The sequence below is a fragment of the Primulina huaijiensis genome, chromosome 16 (genome assembly GCF_012295235.1).
Source record: "Primulina huaijiensis isolate GDHJ02 chromosome 16, ASM1229523v2, whole genome shotgun sequence".
Lineage (NCBI taxonomy): Eukaryota > Viridiplantae > Streptophyta > Magnoliopsida > Lamiales > Gesneriaceae > Primulina > Primulina huaijiensis.
In genome coordinates this window covers 3,641,112-3,668,117 of record NC_133321.1, presented here as the reverse complement: position 1 = coordinate 3,668,117, position 27,006 = coordinate 3,641,112, and the positions used below count along the sequence as shown (strand labels likewise).

At 33.8% G+C, this 27,006-nt stretch overlaps 2 protein-coding genes across 2 annotated transcripts; both read right to left on the bottom strand.

The window, feature by feature from the left end:
- Positions 1-1,795: 1,795 nt before the first annotated feature.
- Positions 1,796-2,770, bottom strand: LOC140960956 (protein FAR1-RELATED SEQUENCE 5-like). The gene has a single exon (XM_073419283.1). It carries the CDS (start codon positions 2,768-2,770, stop codon positions 1,796-1,798), a length of 975 nt encoding a protein of 324 aa, XP_073275384.1.
- Positions 2,771-5,314: 2,544 nt separating this feature from the next.
- On the bottom strand, positions 5,315-23,951 carry LOC140961253 (long-chain-fatty-acid--[acyl-carrier-protein] ligase AEE15, chloroplastic-like). The gene is made up of 18 exons (XM_073419660.1): positions 23,489-23,951; positions 22,160-22,351; positions 21,175-21,289; positions 20,401-20,488; positions 13,321-13,532; positions 12,712-12,830; positions 10,753-10,902; positions 10,529-10,596; positions 9,603-9,708; positions 9,046-9,204; positions 8,755-8,808; positions 8,595-8,675; positions 8,061-8,198; positions 7,223-7,382; positions 6,935-7,014; positions 6,137-6,279; positions 5,640-5,697; positions 5,315-5,549 (listed from the first exon to the last, which is right to left on the bottom strand). The coding sequence occupies exons 1-18, from the start codon at positions 23,657-23,659 to the stop codon at positions 5,457-5,459; spliced, it is 2,187 nt and encodes a 728-aa protein (XP_073275761.1). The 5' UTR covers positions 23,660-23,951; the 3' UTR covers positions 5,315-5,456.
- Positions 23,952-27,006: the final 3,055 nt, after the last annotated feature.

The following is a 27,006-nucleotide window of genomic DNA, read 5'->3' as shown; positions in this document are numbered from 1 at the left end:
ATAGGGGAAACATATGTAGTTTTCATTGGGCGTAAACCTGGTGTATACGAGACTTGGGAAGAGGCACAAAAACAAGTTAATAAATTTAGCAGTGCGTCTCACAGGTCATTCTCCTCTAGGGATGATGCATTAAAAGTTTTTGGTTCATATATGGACAATCAAGTTGCAGCTTCTTCCTCTACTCCTAGTGTTGAAGGAACGTCGTACGCACCTTCTAGTGCAAGTGCAAGTGTCACTCAAGCTGAAAAGATAGTTATATTGGAAGTTGCACTTGCAAATTTAGTAGAGATGACAGAGGAGATAAAAAAACAAATTGAATATCTGAAAATTAATAGTGATGATTAGATATTTTTTCCTCAATGCATTCTCCTATTTACATCTTACAACTACTGGGATGGTTGTGTTTTTCTTCTGTGTACTGTATGGGGAAATCCTGATGTTATTTTCTCATGACTAAAATGTTTGTTAGTTCTCTTGCCTCTGATATTGATTTATGTGATGAAATTACCACATGTTTGATTCTAAAATTTAGCTCCAATCAAAAGTCCAATAAGTTGGAGATAGGGTCAACGGATGAAGGTCTCAACTTTCATTTTGTTTACTACATTGCTAAACTTTTGTAGAGTTTTGAATTGGATTTGTACCTTTTTTTATTGGCTGGAAATAGTTGGAAGAGTTGTGAATTGGATTTGTACCTTTCAAGCATCAATGCTAGTCACAGACACATATCAGCAACTTCAAAAGCATTATAGCATTCTAACTGCTGATGGATTGATTTTAAATAGAAATTTCAAGTTTTACGTTGGAGTTGCAAAATATGCCTTACCCAGATCATAGCTGTCGTCTCGTTCTTGCTTAAAATTTTCGAAGGCTACAAAAATTTTCTTTTGGTACCATATTCTGTTAATCTATCTAACTTCACACCACCAAGATGGAAAAACAATGAAAAGGTGTTTCAATACTTGTACCATAAATAAAAATCAAAAAAATATGATCTAACAAGCAATCTCGACCACAAGCATAAACACACTTTGTAGAATACAAAACACACCAAAAGTCTACATAAATATTAAGAAACATTGTCTTGATGTACAATTACATACACATGAGAATATAGAAAACGATACATGGCCATGACCATGAGTTGCAACATGGTACTACTGAAACTATTTTATTGTCTTGTTGTACAGTTACAGAAACAAAAAAAACATGGGACCATAAGATGACACTACTGAAACTTTGTGCAAACACAAAGGGTCTTCCTTCAATTACCACATCACTGAACAATATTAAAACATTAATGAGAAACAATTTATAAAAAAGTTAAATTTTTTTAGACAAAATTCATTACTTGTGATGAATGAGGACCCCCAAAATTATAAGGAAATAAATTCATTTGATCACCAAAATAGATTTATGCATTACCATCCTGTATCTTAAACAGAAAAAGAAAACATATAAACATATTTTTCTTCAATAGTGAATGTTTTTTTTTTTAAAAAAAAAATTACCATTATATTTGGCGACTGAATAAAATGTTGAGTGTGTCCAAATGTGGAAGGAAATTGCGGTAATGTGAAATTTGAGTGTTGTTGTTATGAAATTCCATAGCTCATTTCAGGTGTGTTGGTGGTTTTTTGTTAACTTTGTCCCTTTTTTTTCGCTCCTTTAGCACCTAACAAGTTAAACAAAGTTACAACAATTAATTCAAGTCAAACAAAGTATGCAAAGTTACAACAATTAATTCAATTGAACTATATACTCGACCATCCACACTTAATTAAAAACATGAAAACTACACTTGAAACTTGTGTTTTCTCCTTTCTTTTTCCCTTTTTTTTTTGCTTTTAGTATCCCAGTGTCGTGTAATATTAACATTAGTAACTCTTTTGGCTTTAGCAGTAAGTGGGTTACCTATGCAAACTCTATAACTTCGAATATCATCACAGTATGTCTCATCATCTACACTTAACTTTGATACAAGGTTAGAGATTTCATCTTTTGTAGTGTCAACCAATCCATATAATATTTTTCTTGCCTCCTCATGAGATTTGCTCAGTTGAGTTAGATCATAGGTTGATCTCATTATTTCGTTGACAAACATCATTTCAGATACATGACCAGCTTCGTCAAAGTCAAATGTAACTCTATTTCTTACATTCTTCATCCACCTCTTCAAAAAATAACATTCAGGTATAACAGTGACATCCATACAATTAAACACCATCAAAGCATGCTTACACAAAATCCCCATTGTCTCAAACTTATGAAAACTGTTATTTATTTCATGACTCTGCTTATTGAACACCACATACCGAACCCTTGAGTTTTCATCATGAAATTTTACTTTGATTTGAATCAAATTCCAATCATTACCAAAACAAGATGGTGGTTCAAACGATTTGCAATTCAATGAATTAACCAATTCAACTTCGAATAGATGATATATAGACATCGTATAAACATTAGAAGCATGCATCAACAATGGATGGTTTTTCAAAATCTGTGTAGGATTACCATGGCGACAACGAGTATCTTTAGTCTTCTCCTTTGAGTTATTTTGAATCTTTGCATAATTCAGCACAAAGTCATACAAAGAACTCATTTTGTTACCTTTCTTTTTTAAAACCATATTTGTGACTTCACTTCTTGAAGTAACCAAAAGTCCCGTACTAAATCTTCCATCCATAAAAGCAGTAAACCATTTCTCCTTAAGCTTGTACATATCATTCAACCATTTATGACCATCCAAATCATATGTTTCAATCATATATTTTCATGTGCTCTCAAATTCATCTTCAAAATCACAATGATTCATACATTTATACCACAGTCCTTTAAAAGCAGAATCACCATTTAAACTCCCAAAATGTGAAGGAGCATTTTGATTTATATACCATTGACATAAACGATAATGTGAAAGTGGAAAAATTGTTTCAATGGCATTCATCATGGCTTGACATTGGTCTGAAAAGATAGTTTGTGGTTGCCGTCTATTCATAGAATCAAGAAATGTTGCAAACAACCATTCAAAAGAACTTTGAGTTTAATCTGAGATAAAAGCCAAGCCAAACAATACATTCTGCATATGGTGATTTATACCAACAAATGGAGCACATATTGAATTATACTTATTTGTTCTATATGTTGTATCAATCGACAGGACATCACCAAAATATTCATAATCAACCTCGCATCTATAGTCCCTAAAGAAAAAGTTCATCACCCTATCATCATCATCCAATTGAACAATCCAGTAAAAATAATTCTCCTTATTAGCCTTTTTTATAAAATATTGAANGGTGATTCTATTCCCTTGGGTACCCTATGACCAGATGATTCACTTGATCTTGAGATTTATTGATAGCCCACAGCTTCTGATCATGCATTGCATTATATTGCATCTTTATGAATTTATATGAAATATTTGAAAATTTAACTCTCATTTGTGATTGATTGTGTCATACTGGGTTTATACTCACCGGCATGTCCGGTACCTCTTGTTTTCATGTGCTTGACGGTAGGTGAGGCGAGGCTTGGGATACCAGAGTCCAGCTCAAGGCGAGGAGATACGAGTTAGAGTGGGATTCTCGGGTCTTAGGAGCTATGTGATGATGTTTTGATTTCTTTGGTTCACTACTTCATGTTGGCATGTTGAAAATTTATATTTCAAACATTTGAGACAATTAAATTATTTTGACGATGTTTGTGTAAGTTTGTGAACAACAAATTATGTATTTTACTCAATCATTTGGTGTGTGACAATTATAATTATTAGTATTAGATATCGGACCCGGAGCCCCACAAAATTTATCTACAGAATTTTTGCTGTAGGAGGAACCATTAATGGGAAAATTAAGTCTGAGGTTCTAATTTTAGTGGCCCTCTCAATCGGCAGTTTCTTTGCTGTGATTATCTACAAAATACATTAATAAATTACTGCATAATTTTAACATTTAAATTGAAATTTCGGTGTGAAATAATTAAACTGAAACATTACATTTCAATAAATGGACATTGAAAACACATTTACAATTTCAAAGGAATGAAAATATTCGAATCAAAAAATAAAATCTTTAGGCAAAACAAAATAATAATCATTTCTCTCTTGCAAAACACACACTCGTAAAATCTCCCTGCACGCATGTAGGTGTTTTCTTGCTCGAATTCTTCGTGATTATAAGAAGCATCCAATCCCATATTACAAGAAACAAACACATATATCTCCATTATATTAAAACAAATGTACAGTGGCAAGGAAAAGCAACCAAATCTCATATTACAAGGAACAAACACATATATCTCCATTATATAAAAACAAATGTACAGTGGCAAGGAAAAACCTCATCTTGCCTGATTCAATGAGAGGAGCTCTCTGCCGTGCTGTAAAAGAGGAACAGTGGACTCCAGAGAGAAAAGACGGGAAGAGAGAGGATTTCAAAATTTGGAAATAACAAAACCATGGTTCAGAGAGAGAATAGCTAAAATTTGAAATCATTCAACCATGGTTCAGCAGCGTTGTGAAATAAAAAAAAAATTTAATTGACACATGGAAAAAAAATAAAGGATGGGGGAAATGCCCCTTAGGTAGCATCGACTTAACCTCAGAGAATAGTGAGGAATAAAGAGAGTAACCGCAAAGAAGTCGGACATAATAAAAAGAAACGATCGATCTAAAGAAAAAGGACATCTCAAACACTCAATGTAACGTGCACACACTACAAATTTCAATAGTTCCAGGTCAAGCATTTTCAATGTTTTTATTAGATTCCAAGTCTTTTACGGTATTTCCTTCTGGATTTCTGCAAAGTGCGTTATATTTTCATTCTTTGTAAATTTTTAAAATTTATTATAAATATAAATCATGTTAGGAGTTTATTCCCACAATTTCTATTGTCCTTTCTTTTGTTTTTCTTTGTTTTTTGTGAGATTAATAGTTTAATATACTAAAAGTAACAATCAAATTTACTATTTGCATCTTTTGAATAATTAAAATCATATTTTTTATTTTTTACCCAAGTTGGTGCTTGGTACATGACACGCCTACATCTACACAAAATTTTTGCAAACACAGAGGTATCATTGCCCAATGCGATTTACATGACTAAATTAATTTCAAACTAATGCGTTAATTCAGAGATATAGCCAATTCACGGTTAAAACTAATAACTCATAAAACAACTTTCCCAAAGCCAATTGGGTATCCGAAAGGAGAGGAGTGGATTCAATTCCCACGTAAAACAAAAAAAATTTCTTACCCCCACCCCACATGTACCCAAAAACAAAAATAAAAAAATAAATATATTCTGACAGGTATACGAAGAATTGTACGTACACATACAACATATTTATCTAAAAAAAATACATAATAAATATACAAATGAAAGAACAAAAGCATTTCACAATAACCAATACATTTATTTAAGCATACAACACCCTTATACTAGGCAACTAAGTCATATGTATAAATTGTTTATTTGCTCTTCGTACAAAGAAACAACCTTGTCTCGTCGAATTTTCATGGTTGGAGTCATCAAACCACCATCGATCTGCAAGTGGAACAGAAGTGGTCATCGATTCTTTTACACTAAATGCAGTCAATAATACATTGATGACATTGTTCTTGTTTGTGACTTTACCGTGAAGGGCTCATCGATAACGAGTATTGGACCAACTTGGAATGAACAGTCTGCAGTCCTGCGATGTTACCCATTCGAAAGAAACAAGAATCGCGGGGAATTAGCCACAATAACTTCTTCGCAACAAAAATTTAATTCCCAAGCGTTGTGAGAAGATTTAAACCTGGGAAGGCTATTTTGCTCAAAGGAACATCCATATGATTAGCTTTAACATGGATATACATAATATCAAGACAATTAAAAATGATATGTGGTTTGGCTAAACTGATAGCTCATGGCAACATTTTATTGTATTTTCCAGGAAACACATTTTATTTACACAGAAACACAACGTAACTTAGTTTATAAAGAACTACAAGAAAGAGAGAGATGTTTCAGATAAAAAGAAAAGAAAGGAGACATGAGAAGGGAGCAAAAAATATAGTTTGATGATGACGAGACTTTGCAGCTTTTTAATAATCGATGACAATAAATTTATTTTATCAAGGTTGTCCTACCATTTTCTCAGTTCTCTGTGCAAAAGGTTAGTTACTTTTTCCCTGCTAAGCTCCGGGGTATCAGAATCCACCGACAACCTTTTAGCTTCTAGCATAATCTCGTCTTTATTTGGTACAATTAGAGCTCCCAGGCGTCGTCGATCCTATACATATCAGTCATACGTTATATGATAGATGATTCTGTAACGACCATGAGCTATCCCGATCTTGAACCTTCCCTCACGGGCTTTCCCATGCATCATTACTCATAGGACTCCTCCCCGGCAGGGAAGTCTGTGCCTCCTCAGGTTTCGATCCCATGACCTCCAGGCTAAATACATAGATCCTTGAAACCTGGTACCAATTGAGCCTAGCCTGGAGGTCATGGGATCGACCATGGGCAATCCCGATCTTGGGCTTTCCTTCACGGGCTTTCCATGCATCATTACTCATAGGACTCCTCCCCCTGGCAGGGAAGTCTGTGCCTCCCCAGGTTTCGATCCCATGACCTCCAGGCTAAGTACATAGAACCTTGAAACCTGGTACCAATTGTTCAGCCCATGGTCGTTACAATAGCTAGCTCAATTGGTACCAGGTTTCAACGATCCATGTACTTAGTCTGGACGTCATGGGATCGAAACTTGGGGAGGCACAGACTTCCCTGTTAGGGGGGAGGAGTTCTATGAGTAATGATGCATGGGAAAGCCCGTGAGAGAAGGCCCAAGATCGGGATAGCCCATGGTCGTTACAGATTCTGTGCATATTTTTTACCTATATGGCACTGATGCTACAGTAAATTAAGTTTACAGAAAATTTTACCTGGCCAAAGACTAGAATCTGTTGAATAAGATTACTTCTCAAGGCGGCTTCTTCAATCTCTGATGGCTCAACATTTTCACCTATTCCACCAAATTGGTAGTGAAATATATCAAAAAACTTGTTGATTTTATTTTTTCTTGGAAGGGAAATTCTCAGCAAAGTTTCTTTTATCATCTTTTTAAATTTCATACTCATGCGACATGAATGGTTGTTTCATGTAATTTTTTATGGCAAATAATATAATCACCTTGAAAACATGAATATTTTGCAAGAAATATTACAATATACCTGATGAAAGTACTATTGTATCTTTTGCACGTCCTTCTAGAACAATTACCCCTGCAGCTTTCCGACTTCTTCCCCTAGAATGAGGAGGACATATCCACCCAATATCACCTGTATCAAGCCATCCATTCTCATCTATAGCTTGTTTTGTTGCCAATGGGTTCTGAAATAGAAAGTCCAATTCCAAAAGAAAACCCTATTAGATTTTTGTTTAGTAGATGTAACATTTCTGAATTCATCACCATTCTGTTGCTTGAAGCATAAAACTAATATATTTAGATTTATAAACTCCAGGACATCAAATATAGAGATATTAAACAGAAACCTAAAACTGTGAGGTCGGTATATATTTTGGTTTTATGTTTCCTTACCATGTAATATAAATGCCGACATTTGGGACTCCGGAGAGATACAGGTAAGTACCGAGTTTGTATTTAGAAATGGCCATTTTCTCATGGCTTGTGATAAAAGTACAAAATAGGCTAGCTTAAGCAGCAGATACATGTGGTGAATAGTTACATTGCAGATCCAACACTAAAAGAACTCATCTACAAAGAAGTTTCTTCAACTTGATAAAAGAAAACATCAGAAAGTAGCAAAATTTATCATTGGGTAAATATTTATAAAATTTTAGGTGAAATTTTGAATAAAAAATGAGAAAACATCGATAGGATGTCAATGTTTGTGGAGCTATAACATCGATTTTAAAATGCACCCTTTGTGTGCATAATAAAGTTTTTCTTTATCGTGTTCCTATACCATATTGAGAGACAAAATGTTATATTTATCATCATAGAAATGAAATTTGCTATTTATATTAAGAGGAGATTTAACAACAGACCTTGTAGTAACCTTTCATCACTTGTGGACCCCTAGCTTTGACAATGCCTTTTGAACCACAAGGAAGGACTGCATCGGTCTCAGCATCTACAACTTTTATTTCCGTATAACGAATAGGATGCCCAATTGAACCGAGAACCTTCAGGCATTCAATTCGTTACGTTGATAATATGCATTACATTGGAGAAAGCCAACAAATAATGCATCTCATACAACATCATCCTTCAACTGCTAAAAAACCAAGAACGACAACAATGTAGTCTTTTTAAAATCGCTTCACAATATGGAATGAAATTTTCTATATTAGAAATAAATGCATGGTTGCTGTTTAAGAAAAAAGTGGTGCGGAGCGGAATTTTTCAGAGAGTGATAGATGTAGATGGCAGTCTAGGCCTTCCTTCAACATTGACTTTTTACCAAATATTCACTCCATATGACTAAAAAAACTGTGAAATTTCATTCTTTCAGAAACTGCTATTGATGTCAAATTGACATTAAATTGCATTAATACAAGAGCGTCAAAATTTTTTCTTACGTTACAACTAGGACTTCGAGCCGCAAGAACAGGGGATGATTCTGTTAAACCATATCCATTTTGAACCATTATGCCAATTGCCTGCACAATTAGAATAGAGTAAGACAAACAATACAACTCAATCCCCTCCATGCTCAATTAAAAGAGTAAAACATTTAACCTCAAAGAATTTGTCCACATGTGAAGGCAAGCTGCCACCTCCACTTATGCCAGCCTGCAGAATGTCAAAGGAAAAAGTTGCCTTTACTTTTTCTTACAGGATCATGTTGTGTGATAGTGGCAGCCGAAATAGTTTTTTATCATTTATTTTGCGTCCTTCTCACACAAATGCTGCGGGAACAAATTGTATGAGAGATAGAAACTACAGTTATGACCTGTCTAATGTTGTACTATCTTAGATGCAGCTAGTAAATGATAACAAACATGCATAACTTTACATAATATGGCAAACCTTTGATATGCCAATAGCACTATGGATTTTGCTGTAAATAACTTTTTTTGCCAACATATGTAATGGCAACAACATTGCGGCAATTATCCTTGCCCACAGCCAGTCAAAGATAGAAACAATGTAAGAAGGTTGCTCCAGATTTGTTGTCAGGCATTTCCCCTATTAAAAAAAGAAGGAAGAGATTGATTAAGCTTTAAAAAAATTAGTCGAGTAAAAAATTTCTAACCATAAATCATGCTATTATCGGGGAATGTCATTAGGGTATATAAATCATCAAAAACAGATGTATTGCTAATGAAACCTGCTGAGATCATAAATGACCATAAACTCGTATTATATTGAACTAAAGGGACAGTACACAAATTGTGGAGTTGATGATTAATGATTTTCAGATTGGTGTTTAGGAAAATAAACACTCGTCTAATTATCTCAAAAACCAACACCAACAGAAAGGAAGATGACTAAGTTCAACCTCATATATTCGTTTGGCCTCCATGTATACTAAACTGATCCTTAAGAACAAAAGAGCAATAAGTTCAAAGATTATTAAGTTCAACCTCATATATTCGTTTGGCCTCCATGTATGCTAAACTGATCCTTAAGAACAAAAGAGCAACAAATTTACGAACGGTAGAACTTGAACTGATTTGCTTTTGAATTCCGCTGCAATTCATGAAACCAGTTTCAACAATAACAAAATGTGATAGACTTTAAAGTTCAAATAGGCTGCAAATCTAAGCACAAGAAACTAATATACATGAAAGACCTCATTATTCCTACATAGAATGCATGGCTAAAAAAAGTTGCAGTACCGGGGTTTGATAAAGAAATAATCAGAAATAAAACCAATATCATGAGACAAGAACTAAAGGGAAATCATATATTAAGTTGAAATCAATCAAGCTGCAAGTGCAAAAACAATCTACTAATTTAGAAGTGGAGACTATACATTCTCGATAAGATAACTAAATAAATGTAATACTACATCCCAGGTAAGAACGTGGTAAGGGTGTGAATATAGATTTATCAGACTACGAAATGTACACTAGCAAACTAGAAATAGGTTTCAGAAAGCAAACATGGATATAAAGTAGTTGATAATAGAACCATTCCATGCAGTCGTGTATGCAGGTCCACGAGCCTGACCGCCATAAGTGTAACAATAAATGTTAAATGACATAGAAGGATAAAAGTAATGCTTAATAAGCACAAATCTGTAATAATATGAATCTAAGCTTCAAAAACAAAAATTCGACTATGTTACACTAGTAAAAATAACTGCATTGGGATAGAAAATTATATCACTACGCAATACCTCACTATCTATCCAATCCCATCATTATGATAAATTGTTCATCGAAATAAATAATTGACATTGCATAAAATTTTCTTTATATTCATTGGTTAATGATTTATTAGTTCGATCATATAGCATCGATTAACAAGCATATTTAATAATACGAATTTGGAGAACTAGGATTACCTGTATAATGTCTCATATACTAAAGGAACAGATACAACATAATGAGGCTGATAATGACGCAAGTCATCCTGCAATCAAAGAAAAAGGCTGATTGTACTTTTACAGCAGAAATCTGTCAAAATAATCCACACAAAAACTAAAATCTTCAAAGAGAAAAATGGGGAATTAGAATTTCATGTAAAAAAGACATGCAACTCAGGTTCAATCAGGAAGAAAGTATGTACCCTTAGATTTTTCACTGTTGTGTATACATTCTCGATCCCATAGGTAAATGTGAAATACTCACAAGCTCGCTCATATGCATGCCAGGGTGGAAGCATGCTAAGAAATCTATCCCCAGGAACAGCGGGAACAATTTCCCATAAGTTTGTAATCTTGGCCCAAAAGAAATGAGAATAGTGTCAGATAGTCTTCAATAATTGTTCTTGTGCCAGTAAATGATTGACTACTACTTATGAAAATGAGAGTGTGACCTTTATTATTTTAATAAAATAATATAAAGTAGAAACTTCAACAATGTCATCTCATATTCATCTGAAAAATAAATTTACTCCTAATTCAACTGCACTCACTTCAAACTTATGTAATTCTAAACCATCGCTCTTATAACTATTAAATCCAAGCCTCATTTTTCCTTGTCAAATTTCAACCACCAACCCAACTCTGCATCAAAAAATGAAAGGGATGACCACTTTCAATTGTCTACATATTGTGTATCGTCTCTATCTTTATTCTATATGTTTCAATATTCATTATTTATTTTTGACAATTCTTTCTTTCTTACAACCATTACTTTACTAACAATAAATCCACTACAACTCGAGGCAGTAGCAAACCATAACTCATGAATTCGAAGTTGAAGAGTAAACTGTTTAGTACTAAGACATTTTAAAATATGTATAGACTACTCGAGCTGAAGACTGTCCGGGTTAGAATAGTTGGACAAACGACAAAGAAACTCGAGAAAAAATCAAGTTGTCTGGAGACAGACATTTGGGAGCTAAAGGTCATCCAAGAACTCGGTTAGTTTATAAGTTGGAAGATGATAACCTAGCAGTCGGCAGCTCGGGAAGATACTCGAGGAGATGTTGATTACTCCGGAGACAAACATTCGGGAGCCAAAGCCCTGCGGGAACTCGACTAAGCATATATATGTGTGTGACCCAAGAAGAAGTCGTTACCAAACCCAATAAGTCACATATGGACGGAATTGATCCTGCCGTCCGTATGTGACTTGTCGGAAAAGAGGTAAGTAAGAGCATAAGAAATATCCGTGTCAAGTGGTGGCAACTGAGTGTATATTTGTTATATACCCTTCATGTAAATCATAGTGAATAAGGTGTTGCGGAACGACAAAAGTTACAAGTATCCAAGTGTAACTAATCTGTTATATATATTCTTATTTTTAACTAACCAACTGTTGTCATATATTACCATGCCTCAAATTATTGTGAAATATAGATTAGACAGGTGATCAGAACTCAGGAACTTGGGAAGCGAGGTCGGGAAATTAAGAAGTAGGCAGATGCACTGCACAGCTTGGCAGAAAGTGAAGGGAGTCAATAAACAATAAGAAGTCCGGAGTCGAAACTTGACCAAGACTATCCTCCGAGATGTAACAGAACTCAAAATTTACTTACAGTTTGTTTTCATCTTATATCGGAAGAGGCCCGGCTGAGGGTACTCAGTATTCACTAATGATCATGTTATTGTTTTAGTTTACTATTTTGTTCTCAAAGTTATGAACAACACTTAACAAGTATTTTTGGAAAATTAGAAATGAGAAATCCCAGTTTATACTACATTTCCGAAATAATTTAAATAACACAAGAGCCTGTTGATCGGAGACGGTCACGGTGGATGACCTGATCCCTCCGTTCTGGGATTTTAGTGGGTAAGGGCATCAAGGAGAGTGTTGCAAGATGCAAGTACATAAAATATCATTTGGATACATATGTCAAATGGTAATATATCAAACAAAATTTACACAACACAACTAGTTAGTCTATCTAGAATTACTTTAGGTTATCACTCTTAAAAAATAAAGACATCTACAAAAATAAATAGAAAAGTGTCTGGTGCTACTTTCTCAGCTGTCCATGGTGACCGTGGACTCATATCCTAATTCTACTGGCAAACGATAGATTAGTTTTACCAGAAAATACAAGAAAGAAACAGCCAACCTGGTGCAGTAGATTCTTGTGTGTAAGCATAACTCCTTTAGGATTCCCTGTTGTGCCACTTGTATACATAAGTGTTGCAACATCATCAGAGTTGATTATTTTATAAGTATACTGTTTTCCTGGAATAAATATGATTAATCAGTAATATCATCCTGTTTAATTTGTTTATTATTCGGAAAAGTATACACCAAACTTTCATAAATTGATTTTTTCCACCTAAGATGCCAAGTATATTGCTACAAATCCTATAATAAAAGTGAAAATGCATTACGACAACATTACAATGGGGCACTGAATTTCTTAATAATTTCGAAGCAATTTAACTAATATGCATCCAGTACAAGAGCTACTATGCTAAGAATTTAGTCTCAATCAATGTGTTCAGCTGCACATAGCATAGGGATTAGCACAGCAGACATCTTAAACAAAGCTGACTTCTGAAAATGTCAAACAAATCACTTGCCGATTTTTCGTGAAAATCGAAGAGAGGCTACAAAAATGTTAACTTTAAGAGCAATGTCCATTCCAATTTCCTATCTTAGTCATTATGCAATCACAGTTAGCTATCACTAATAGACACAATTGAGTAGAAACAGAAGAAAGACTTACTATCATCTTCTGAACAAAGTAAAGCTTTATGACTCTCAAGACCCAAATCTATTATTTCCTTATATCCATAAATAGGCATTTCTAACGCTTCTGCATTTGTGATGCTTGATTTGTCTCCCCATAGCACAATGACAAACCTGATGGAGACTTGAGAATGGAAGATTCCTGAAACCTTGTTTAGCATAGCAGGATCATCCACAACAAGTGCAATGCTGCAATTATAACAACAAAAGATATACTTAGTTCAAGAAACATTTAAAGCAAAATTAACAAAATAAGTCTTTTTTTCTAATTGGTCAAAATGCAACTGAGTTTGTTTCCAAAACTGCCCTACTTAATTTGGAGAATTCCTACTACATCATCAAGGAAACTCGAAGAAGATGGTGGGAACCAAATGTATAGTGACTAGAATTTTATAATGACTTCGTCTAGCCTAAGATAAGTGACAATTGAAAGACAAGGAATCTCATTTTCATTTAGCAAACACAATTCAATTTCTTCACTCTGAGACATTCAAAACACAAATAAGAAATCATGTGTGATGCCACAAATGATAGTGAATAAATAAATACCTGTCATTAAAATCATAAGAAAAATTTTCCAATACTATTACTTTAAAATAAAGTTTAAAAAAATGGATAAATATAATAAACACATAATATCTATGCAAATATGAAATGAGAGTAAATAAATAAGTATTATGAAAAATTATTCCTAGTTGGAGATTTGTATATGCAAATGTTCCCAATATTACAACATAAGTAAAGTAAAAAAAATATATTAAATATGGTTGATAAGATAATAACAACAATAAGATAATAATACTATTGAATATAATAATATGTGTGTGTGTGTGTGTGTACATAATATAGGCAACCTTCTCAAACACGTGACCCAACCTTACCTTGGCTAAGCATCCACCATGCATAGAACTTAAGCTATATATTGTTGCCCGTAGATAGGTTAGAAGTGCCAAATTCGTGGGTTTGGAGTGTGAGAAAAGTAGGAAAAAGTAGAGAGAAAATAAGAGGGGAAAGAGAGGAAAATTAGGGAAAAATAAATAAAATTTTAAGAAAATTCTTGAAAATTTGCAGAATACTCTCCTTTTACCCAGAGAACTTTTACAAAAGGAGATGCCAAAAAATGCTCAAACAAAAAATTATTTTGGAGTCAAAATTGCGAAAGGGCATTGACGGAAAATCAGTATTAAGGTACTGTTTTCAAGCTTAATATTTTCAACCATGGTTACGAGACAAATTTTTTTAAAAAGGTACTGTAGTATATTATATGTCAGCCTGAGATTTGAAATGTCATTAGCAATAACATTTTCCCGCAGCAAATTTATTTTCATGAGTGTTTTAAAATTCTCAAATCTTCAGCTTGGAATTTTATAAAGTGTTCAATATAAAAGTTGTGGATCATAAAAAAGCACATAATGGAAGAAGGCCAGCCATGTGCGGTAGCCAGAAGTGGCCGACACGCCTCCACAGCTGCGTGTGTTCACAAATGCCATTTTCTAATTTTCTGACAAATGTCCAATGTTTCCAAGCTATTTGTGAAGTTTCATGATTTTTGGACATTTTCTTATTTGCTGTAAATTTAAAATTTGTTATTGTTCCACCCTGAAACAATTCTATACAAAAATTATTTAAAATAAATCAAACACACTTTGCTCTTGATAATTCATAGTATAATACTGTTAATATGCTAAATTAGAAATTGATTTTGTAAGCCAATGACGTGAGGAAATGTTTCCGGTTTTCTATAGCCCTTTTGGCATTTGGCATTGGAATCCCTATATGATTGATTCAAAATAAATTTTGTATAGAATTGTATCCGGGTGGGCAAAATACCAAATTTAATACATTTATTATGCTAATAGGGACTCTAACTGGTTTACCTATAGAAATGGATAATTGTAAGTCAATGACATGAGGAAATGTTGCCGGTTTTCATTAGCCCTTTTGGCATTTGACATTGGAACCCCTATATGATTAAGTTACATTTACTAATCGTTAAATTTACTTGAATTGTTACAATTGATATCAGCTTTAAATATCGATACACTTCTTGTCATCTATTACAGCAATATTTAATTGCATAACTGGATGTGATAGTATACGGTGATTGAACAGAGCTTTGAACAATGGACTGCACTTAGGTAATTTAGTTTACCTGACAACACGACTTTGGTCCAAAAATGAGTTCAATGAACAACGTACCAAATGTCAGATACACGATTCATCTTAACAACAAGACATTAGGTCCGAAAAATGAGTTCACTTTGACTCGGAAAACATACGACCACATGGATTATATATGATGTGTGGGAAAGAGTGACATACCAAATGTTCGGTTTGAATCACTTTTTTAGCTCACAATATTCAACCCTATTGGATCTTTTAGTGTCATTTTATAATATATTGTTTCATATTACCAAACGAATATATCACCTCAAAGTCTTTAAGTTTAAGTTTACGCATTTTTTACGTATAAGGTTTAAGGTTTTAGGATTTATAAAAAGCCTTTTTATAGGATGTGAAATATTTAGTTTATCGTGTGTGTTGGTCATGTGGGTGGATTTGGGCTATTGTTGACAAATAATGGCAGGAAAAGGACTAGTTAGGAAGAACCCCAGTAACATGAATGCTGAGGGAAACTATCCAAATGGCAATGGGCCGACTGCAGGAAAACATGTTCTAGATGGAATGGCCTAGTTGCTCCAGCAGTTGGTGAGCCAGACAGGGCAAGGCAGAGGTCAGCCAACTGAAAGGGGCGTCCCAGTAGACTATACAAGAGCGCTTCAGGCACCAGCAGCAAAGGAATTTTCAGGAACCACAGATCCACTCGAGGCTGAGGGTTGGATCAAATCTCTGGAGAAGTAACTGCGGATTATGACAGAGCTCGGTGTGCTATATATATGCTGAGAGATGATGCCAGAATTTGGTAAAGGGAGCTAAGTTGCCTGTGACCTTAGCTACTCTCACGTGGGAGGATTTCAAGAAAGCATTCTATGATCAGTATTTTATTAAGGATGTTCATTTCAGACTGACACAGGAGTTCTTCTGTAACGTCCCGAAAATTTGAAGGTCAACGTAAACCACGTGCATGAAAGTTATCAAATTTCTTATGTATTTTAATTAAATTATTTTAATGCATTAAATGCATGATTTCGACATGAATATGTATTTTTATGACATGGTTCATTAAGATTGCATGTTATAGGGCTTTTAGCAGTACTTCACCCTCGAACGAGGAATGTAGACAGGGGACAGTTGAGGAAAATATTTTCTTAAATGATTATTTTAATTATTTAATATATGATGCAATTGATATGAAAATTTTGAAAACGGGCCATTTGCGGTATTTTGACACGTTGAACAGTATTTTTAACCGGTAGATGATTTTTAGCAAAGCGGAAGACTTTTGAGGGTTCGGTTAATATTTTTGAAAATGAATTTAAACGATATATTTTACGAGTGTGTAATTGGGCTTAATGGGCCTATTTTAATATAAGTTGGGCCTAAACTCCTACTTATCCACATTAATAATTTTAATTATGGCCCATTATGCACTTGTTTTATATCAAACCCTACCCTCCCAAAAGCCTAATCAGCTTACCTCATTCTCGGCCGCCCCTCTCCACCTCCAGCAGCAGATTTTCGAAAGTTTCAGCAGCTCCATACTCTAACTTTTCTCAAGGTTTTTTAAAGTAACTCTTCCCCGTCCCTCCGGTGTCCGTTCTACGCGATTGTACCAAGGTTTTCGAGCGTAAATACACAAGGCATACCCGATTCCCTTCTTTTCGCATTAATCACATCATAATATGTGTTTTGAAATGTATTTGCATGATATATTGTGATTATTGAATTATGCATCGGTTTTACTTGAATTGTACACGAAAATACGCAATTTCTTTGTCATGTTTCTCACGTTTCTTGACTTGTGTTGAAGGGGCTGCCATGTCTCGAGGTTTAGGAGTGCGAAGTCTTTGATGTTTGGGGGATAGATTTCATGGTCTAGGACTTGGTTAAGGGCTGGTTCGAGCCGTGCTAAGTATGAAACCGTATAGAACCCGAACGTGTCAAAAAAGGGGCCGAATAGAGCTTAGAGTTGCTTGTCTTGTTTCGGGATGGTTTGGGGCTGTTCCAGAGGTGATTCTAAGGCTATGGACGGTGTGTTAGGCTGCTAGTCAAGGTTGAGTCGAGTCCCGAGTCGTGAGGGTAAGTCGCAAGTCGTTTTATTTAATTCGTGAGTCGTACGGGTAAAATGCAAGTTTATGGGATGCTTTGAATCGTAAGTTTTAAGTGGTGGCAGCGGGTCCGAAGGTCAATCCAACGAGGTCCATGGCAATCTTAAATAAATATAACGTGCAAAAATATTTATTTTGAGGTATATAAATTGCCTTATGGCCAAATTAAGCATGTACGGGTCTGGAAGCCGAAGAACGTGTCCGGACCTATCCAACTTATCTTATGATTAGTGGTGGATATCCAGTCCAAGGGCTGTGGTGATCCTTGCCGGCCAAGCACTGTGGTGTTAGTTTGATCAAACGAATTATGTTATGGTGCCACATTTCAATGAGTAGAACTCTACGCAAAATGTATAAGTTTATGTTATGTCAAGCGAAGCATGTTTTATGAAAATGTTTATAATCTTGATTGATGCAAATGACGTTGTTGAGGAGGCTGGAGGTGTTGACAAGTGAGCAAGCTCGGACCATAGGCAGTCCACGCCCGATGACCTTGGAGTTTATGAGCTTTATGCATGTTAAAACTGATTTAATACTCTAATTTATTTTATTGCATTTTGGTTGGGAAACAAATTATTTCTTTGGGTCTTTTTAAATATTTTATGGATGTCGACGTGGCATAAATATTTAGAATTTGAATAATTTATATTTTTTAAAAAGTTTCAAATTATAGTTTTATTTGTTTGGAATTTTTGAAAATGATGTGTAGGTTTTTATTGAGTTTAAAAGTTAAGAGTTATGAATTTGATTAGATATAAAAATTTTACTTTCCGCATATTTTAAGTAGTAAGCGAGGGTCGTCACATGAATATTACGGGATTTGGGCGTCGGCCTTCGTGTCGGTGCTGCTCTGCCAAACCTGGATCCATGGTACTTTATGTTTGGTCAAGCGACTATGATTCTTGACTTGAAGGAATTTTTTAAACCACGTTTCATAAATTATTTGAGGAATTTTATTCGATGAATTTTTTAGGAAAAGTTAATTGTTTATCTTAATGAATATAATATTATGATTGAAGTTTCGGGAATTTTCGGAAATGGGTTGTTTTATTTTCGAAAATTGGGTTGGAGGAAGTGTATTTTATATGTTAAAGTTTTAAGAAAAGTTTAATGCATGTCACGTTATATATATATTAATTGTTTTATCCGGAATTGATTGTTGAGCTTCTATACTCGCTAGATTTCATCGATGCAGATGAGGAGAACTAACGTGGTGGCGAGGATTGGCGATCCGGAGTTGAGGGGCACTTATCCGAGTCTTTAGGTTTTTCAGCGTTGATAGTTTTTATATTAAGTTGATGGCTTGGGAGAAATACCTTTAAGTTAAAGTTTTGAACCTTAAACTTGTGAGTTGAGGTCGATGACTCTTTTTATTTAATTTCCTATTTTCGAGAGTTAAGGTGCAGATTCTTGTGTTTTCTTAAATGTCTTATTTTTCGAAAATTGGGTGCAGAATTTTGAGTTAATTGCTGAATTTTCCGAGAATTTGGGTGCTTGAATTTTTGGTTTTGACCTTGATTTTTCGACCGTTTAAGGAAAAAAAAAGAATTCCGCATTTTTAATTAAGAAATTACGGGCATTACACTCATAGACTTCATTCGTTTTTTTAAATTTACCAAAACGCTTGTCTAAATCCTCGCCAAGTCCTTAAAAAGTTAATCTTTTAATTTCTTTCGTCGAAGTAATTTTCAGGAGCGAGACTACAAGAATTGGATTAGGATGCAAATAAATGTGACTGATGTACACATATCAAGGTGATGGACTTAATTTTATGCTATATAGACACTTCGGGTTAAATAGTCGTGTAATTTCGAGTTGGTCCTGTGTTACTTATTAGTTAAACAGTTGGGTATAATTCGCAGGTCATCCAAGAATGCTTCTGCATGCAAATTTTATTTTTCATAAATAATCTGTATATATGGCTCTTACTTCTGATACGGACCAAAATCCTTGTATGAGTTAGTCATAGGGAACGTGGCACATTCCAATGGGATAGACCAATAATACCGATTTGGGTGCCACAACATACTATCGAAGTTCAGTTGTGATTTTATAAATCTTATGTAATAAGTTTATGATATAAGTAGCTTATCTAATGTTCCATAAGCCAACACAATTCCGCATTCAAAAACATCAGTTCAAACATTTAAATAGCAATATTAATTTGACAATGATAACATGATCACGTATATGATTCAAATAGAAACCTCAATATACATTTAAATGCATAACAGAGAACTATTCACGATCTAAGTTTACTACATCAATTATGTAGCAAAAAATATGAGTAATAAACTAAAACAAGTCCAGCTTGCAAGATTATGGATACCATTTATCTGAGTTCACAGAGAAGTAGAGTTCTATCTCGTTGGTGGCACAAGCTAAAATTTCAGAGCTGGAAATGGCATTGTGAGAGCATATGTTACACTAAACATCCAATTTTCTTATACTGTAAGGTGATTTGTGAGCTCTACAGTTTGGATATTCATATGGCTATTTAGTTTGTTAGGTTATGTCCAATTTATATAATAGGATTAACAAAATAATAGCTCTTATAGAAAGTCTTGTTGATGTACCATTCATGACCAAACAACACAAATTCTACCATAATTTTTTTAAAAATTAAATCCTACTGTATTCCTTTTATTTAAAATTTCATAGATACAAGTGTAATGATTCCACTCTAGTTTGAGTTAACTGTGTGGCTCATATATCACAAACAATGGCAGACTATGATAGATCTTGGTAAGACATAAGTTATGTAAATTTTTTTTACCTCCAATTCCAATAAGATAAAAGAAAATCTGAAATTGTACATCTCATTTAACCTTTCAGAGTGGTTGTAAATCTGCAATAGCTCTTCAGCAGATGACCTTGTACCTCGCACAACATTGATTGCTCCGGTGGCCATAATTCCTAAGGACAACATAACAAATAAATATGAGGTCGTGCAGTTACCTATGGACAACAAAATAGACTTTCACAAATCCTGTTTCGAATGCAAGAAGATCATAATTTCCTGCGGACATCTAAAAGAACATCATAATATCAAGAAAATTCATTCATGTTCCCCTAGAAACCAATAAAAATAGTGGAGTAATATCTTAAGAATGAAAAGGAATGCACAATAAACCTTGCACAAGAATGATTCCAGTACCTTCACTACATCAATGTTTGACAATTTATTTGGTAACAAGCTAGCGCTAATAATAGTTCATTATAGCCCTTCAATTAGAAGCCTAATAATACATCATACATGATTCATAAAGTTAATAGTTATTGTTAAGCCAAGGAAGAAGAAGATATCATGAAGTTGAAGTAATTATACATGGAACAGTGCTGACATGGAAAGGAACATAAGCCTCACATTGCAGATGCTAAAGAAAGGAACGTAAGCCTCACATTGCAGATGCTAAAATGATCTTAACTCTAATATTAGAGTTGGATTTGCATTCTAGGAACAAATATAGACAGCAGACCTGGTTTTGCAACTTTGTTTATGCCAAGGTTATCATTTTTCCACGCATAGCGTACGTATGTACTTCAGCTAAAAATAGCACATATTTTTTTCAAGCTCTAAAAGAAAAGAAGAACTACCATACCTTGGTCCGCAATAAGCCACCTGCATGAATTATCAGCAAAAAGGGCAATCTTTTCATCTGGCTTTAATCCTACAACTCTTAAACCTTCACAGAAATTCAAAATTTCTTGCTCTAGCTGAAATTTTGGAGGTAAAAATTTTTTGATAGTCAATAGATTAGAGAGAAGAGAGGAGTAAACAAATTATATGGAAATCAATTATTTTTCTAAAACTTCAAACCAAATGGAAAGCATGTGAATAATAATATAAAAAGCCATAAAGCAAATATATTTGGCTGCATTGTGCATGTTCCACCATAACTTCTATTAGTAAATAATTTGACATGTTCAAACATAAATTAATTTTGTGTTGTGAGTTGTGGAGTCTGATTTATCCCAAGCATGCCTTTGTGATACCTATCCATGTTTGAAGTTCCAGTGAAGTGGTAAAAAAAATTTCTTAAGTCGTGTATACATTACTCTCTCACCAAAATGGGATATTGGCATGGCAATTAGTTAACTCAGGCTCCCATATTACCCACTGTAGTGAGTTTAAATAGCCATGCGAGGTATGCATGCATGTCGAAGGAAGTATTCTGTCCCTGTTGACTAGTAAAATTTGTGCCATCTCCAATTCTAGGAGGTCAAACTTGCAGATTTAAAACAGAGTTCTTTTGTCTCAATTAAAGGATGTCAACAGCATTGGATTGTTACCAGCGATTTGATATTTTGGCTGAAAGATTGTTGATAGGTCAAATTGAAACAAATATTTTCACATCTACGATTATTCTTTAAATGGCTCATTTATTAGGTTGATTGAATGAGTCATGCATTTTTTATGGGAAAAATTATTACCATAAGCTTGTAGCTTTTTGATACATCAGAACACCTAATTTGATCTACAAATCACCAATATATATTATATAGTATCTGAAATCAAGTTTAAACCAAATAATTATAGGCCTTAAAAATTGACAGAACATGCAGCAAAGAAACAACAAAATTGACCTGTCCATAAGTCAAATTTGTAGGTGGGTCATGGTATGGATCATTTAATGCCACACGTTCAGCAAATTTTTCGGCACAAGTGCTCCAAATATCAGGAACTGTAGTCCATTCTTTAGAGGGTAACACCCCGTTTCCAGATATCAACATACTTTCTAAAATGGGAGAGAACTTTCTAATTTGCATTTCCTTTGTCTGAAAAAATAAAAAGAATGAGATTTTTCAACACTTCTATCTTTTACACACTTTTCATCATAATTTCTACATCACAGAATCATCCATAATGAAAAAGGAGTAAGAGAAGAAGGAATAAAAACACAGTTCTACATTTCCAGAAATATTTATGAACTAAAAAGAAAAAAGGAAAACCAATGTCACCACGCATACCACGAGAAAACAATCACTGTCTAAAATATACTTTTACGATTATCTCGAGTTTTTGATTACATAATTCATCATCAATTTCTGCACAAATTCACCGATGCTTTGAATGAAAAAAGAAAGAAAGAAAGCTTTGTTAAACAACGTTCTTTTAAAAATAAGAGCCTAAAAAAGTTATAAGCCAGAAAATACAGCTTTTAATCTTCTGCCTCATCTCCTTTCTGAAAAATAATAACAAAATTCTATTTTCCACAACTCAAGTGTAAAATTTCTTCTTCTTGTGGTTTAAAAATCCATTTAAAAAAGCCATATTTCATAAAATTTTAAGTCAAGTAATATAGTAACCAAACGAGCTTTTTCACATAATTATTCCTTCAATTGTTATCGTGAAACTCGCTGAGACAGTTTTCTGATTCATGGCTATAACTCCCCTCTCAACTTCTAGAGACTGTAGTTTTTAACTCCAACAAGTTACCGACATCAAGCAGCAGAAAATCTACGTTTGATTCATGAACATCATCAATTATCGAATCAAAGAGGTACGTTTCAAGTTTCCAAGAACAACTAATTCATTCAAATACAAGGTTTTCACAAAGTATCAACATTCAGTCACAAGCTTCTTCCAAATTACGGTCAACTGATGATTTGAAACTTTGAATAAATAAACTGAAATCCAAACGAGGTTCAACAAACTGTCATTGATCAACCGAAGAAAAAAGGGAAAAATCACAACACGCCCAAATGGACAATTGAGAATAGTCATTAGTTATAAAGCAAAAACAATCCCAGTGAGTTATCACCTCGAGCAGCCACTAAAAAACGAGATCAAATTTCAAAATGCAAAAAACATTAAATTCACAAACAATGTCCTTAAATCACAAAAGGGAATTTCCCAAAAAGAATTTTCAAGCCAAAACAAAGAAAAACAGAAAACGGGCACTCAAGAATGACCTCTGCTTCGCAGTAAACTCGGAAATTTCGATTTCTTGTAAGAACAAATGAAAATCTTCTATGGAGTAATTTGTAGTTGATCAATGTGTTCTGCTCCAACAACAAAGTCTTTAAACCGTGCTTTGGATCACATGGTCTCCAGATTAAGCTAGAATTCAGATTCATCATCATGAAATGCCCAGGCGTCAGAATTGAGAAGGGGTATTTTTAACTATTTTTACACAGAACAACTATATTAGCGTGCGTAAAATCAAGAATTTTCGCTGCAGGAGGACAAACAACAAGAAATCTTAAAACATAATAGTGTGTTGATCTTCACTGGTAGGGACAACAATGGGAAACATGGAAATTTCCGGAGTTTTTTTGTGTTGGTTTTTAACTCTTAGGACTGATTCGGTGTTACCTAACACGGTCAATCCAATTTCGTTGGCCAGCTATAATGCACATTAACTACGCCGATTAGTTAGTTCCAGCTTAGCATAACTATTATCGGATTTGGACAGTTGAAAACACTGCATATGGTGTTTTGAAATTTTTATATTAATCATCTCGTTTCTTATTATAATTTTTCAATTTTATCTAATCTTGTGTGAGATTGATCATTAAAAATATACATCATATATTTTCAACTAGAGTAAAATATCCAAATACAACTATTACCCAAATGTTAGATACCGTCTCGTTATATTATAGGTGTGAATAGTGATAGCTGCAAATAAAATATATTTCTTGTTTTCTTTTTTTTTTAATTACAACACATGCAAGGGAGGAAAATCGAACTTGGAGAGAGAAGCCCGCTAATCTAGCGGGTGAGACCACTGAGCTACTAACCGGATCTCTATCTTTCTTGTTTTCGATTACAATGGGCGAGGGAGGTTCGTATCTCGAACAAAGAACAATCTTGATATATTGGGACACGTTATGTCACTAGGCCAAATGGTCAATGATAGTGGATATTTGTAAGCTTATAAAAATAAAAATTTATCAGTAAAAGTAGTGGAAAAGATTTAAAAATAGACTTTGGACGTTTAAAATATTTCGGAATGACTAATCCATAAGTTGGACATGTCAGGAAATACAAACAACAATTTCGAAGTATAAATATTCATATTCAAGATCCAACAACATCAAGCAAATCATGAATTTGCATCGGAAATGACTAAACAAATAAAAAGTCACATGCAAAGCGCACCAACTCAATCACACAATAATACAATCCAAAATATCGACAACTAACTCTAAACAATAATAAAAGTACTCGGGACATACCTCGGTAAATGTAAAAAAATTGACATAATACATATCAATAACTTGGAGACACGACACGACATGACAACAACCCCATCCACGAGCTCTTTGCCTGGTTCTGCAAAACAACTTGGGTGACATGCTATAGTTCCAAAAGCAAACACACCAGCTTTCCAAAAATTGATATTAGGATTTTAGTACGGAATATTTAAATGAAAATAACAATAAACATAAATAATGCATAAAAAAATATTTATGAATACAATATACAATGCACATAATTGGGCTCAAAGTAAATAGGATGAACAAGAGTAACGATACGATAACAATAGGAACAGATCTCGAGCGATCAATACACATGGGGGCCACATCTCTCCACCATTGTCTTGGGATGCGAGATATATCAGGATGCATCAAGAACTAACATCCCCGCTCTGTCTCCACACCACTTTCAAATAGGTATAGAATGGCACAACGATCGAACTCGATATCACAATCTCCGTGTTTGACCCGAAAGGCTGCACTAACAAAAGGGACGGTCAATCATATTTATTATATCCGGTATTAAATAAATGCCAGACAATAAAAAAAATATTTGTTGAATAACAACAAAAAAATATAGGTTAACAAGGACGATATGGTTCAAGATGCAATATTATATATAACATGTCATAGTTATAAATGCCATGTAATATATCAAATAAATGAACATATAAACAACAATGTATTTAAAGATCACGTAACTCATACAAATCACATAAAACACGATATATATATATATGTGTGTGTGTGTGTGTGTGTGTGTTCGACATAATTTATGTATTATTGTCGTATTTTACCTATTCATAAAATACATATATCACTCAACGAAGCTCAAAGATCAACTTTAAGTTCCAACGTTTAGGTCTACAACAATTTATTATTTCATAAAGCTGAGTAAATTTATAAAAATCATAAAAAAATCTAAAATAATTCGAGTATATATAAAAAATTTTAAAGTTGAATTATTTTCCCAAAATTTGTTTTAACATTCTAAAATCATAAATCAACGAATTAGCTTCCAAAAACCCAAACTACACGATTATTTTCTTAGCCTGGAATTATTAATAATAATGCAACAGTAATCGAAATATTCTCAATCTCCAACAATATCGCACTTACAGTTTCGACACTAATATTTAGGTCGATGAATTTATATCTCGATGTCGTCCAATCACCGAACCTAAAACAATAAACCAAACTAATAATCAATATAGTTAGATAAATGTGACAAATATGAGAACAAAACGAAAGGATGAATTCTCACTTTTGGGCAGCCTGCTAACTATAGAATAAGTCTAGAATATCGAGTTGGAATGGAAACAAGTTGATCGCAAGCTAGGAGTTTGTCGGAGAAGCTTGGTTTCACGTCTAGATTCATTGGAGAAAGGGTCGGACTTCTTGAATCTTGTTGTTCACGGATAGGCCGAGCTCTAGAAAACCCAAAACCAGCATTTCCTCATGATTTATGTAATGTCCGAAAAATCAGTCTACGTAAACCGCATGTATGATAATTAGTTAAATTATTTATTTATTTTATTTAAATGCATAAATGGTACATTTTAATATGATTATATGATTAATCACATAATTTTACATGAAATCACGAAATTAAGGATTTTCTTTCCGGATATTTGAAGGCAGACCAGGAAACGGAGATCGGATTCACTAGAAAAATCTATCAATTTACAAAACCAGTACTAGTGAATAAAGAAAAGCTAACTCCCTCAATAAAGTAAGAGGGCAAAGTACATAAAAAAAATCCTTATAAAACTAAATAACTAAATTATGGCTTTTGTAAAGCCGAAAATCATTTTGATGAACAACACACTAATCAATACTATGATTAGGTGTTGTGTCTGAGTGTCTTCAACATTCCACAGCAACACAGCACTATTCATTGGCTTGAGCATTTGATCTCTACAATGTAAATATTCAATTATCGTGCTTGCTCTTCTGCGGCGTCTCTCTCTTTTGTGCATGTTCCTCAACAGTTATCTTTGATTATTTATATACTTCATTTGCCATGTAGTTTATTCCATAAAAAAGAACCCTACAAGATATGAAAACAAAAATTTTGTTAGAAAATAAACTCTTTTAAACAATAATATCATATCTAGAGTTCTTATCAAAAATATTTATAGTTTATAAAGGCAAAACTCTATAATTTAATAAATACAATATTATCATAAGTAATTTAAATAAGGAATAAATTTTATTCCTCTCACAAC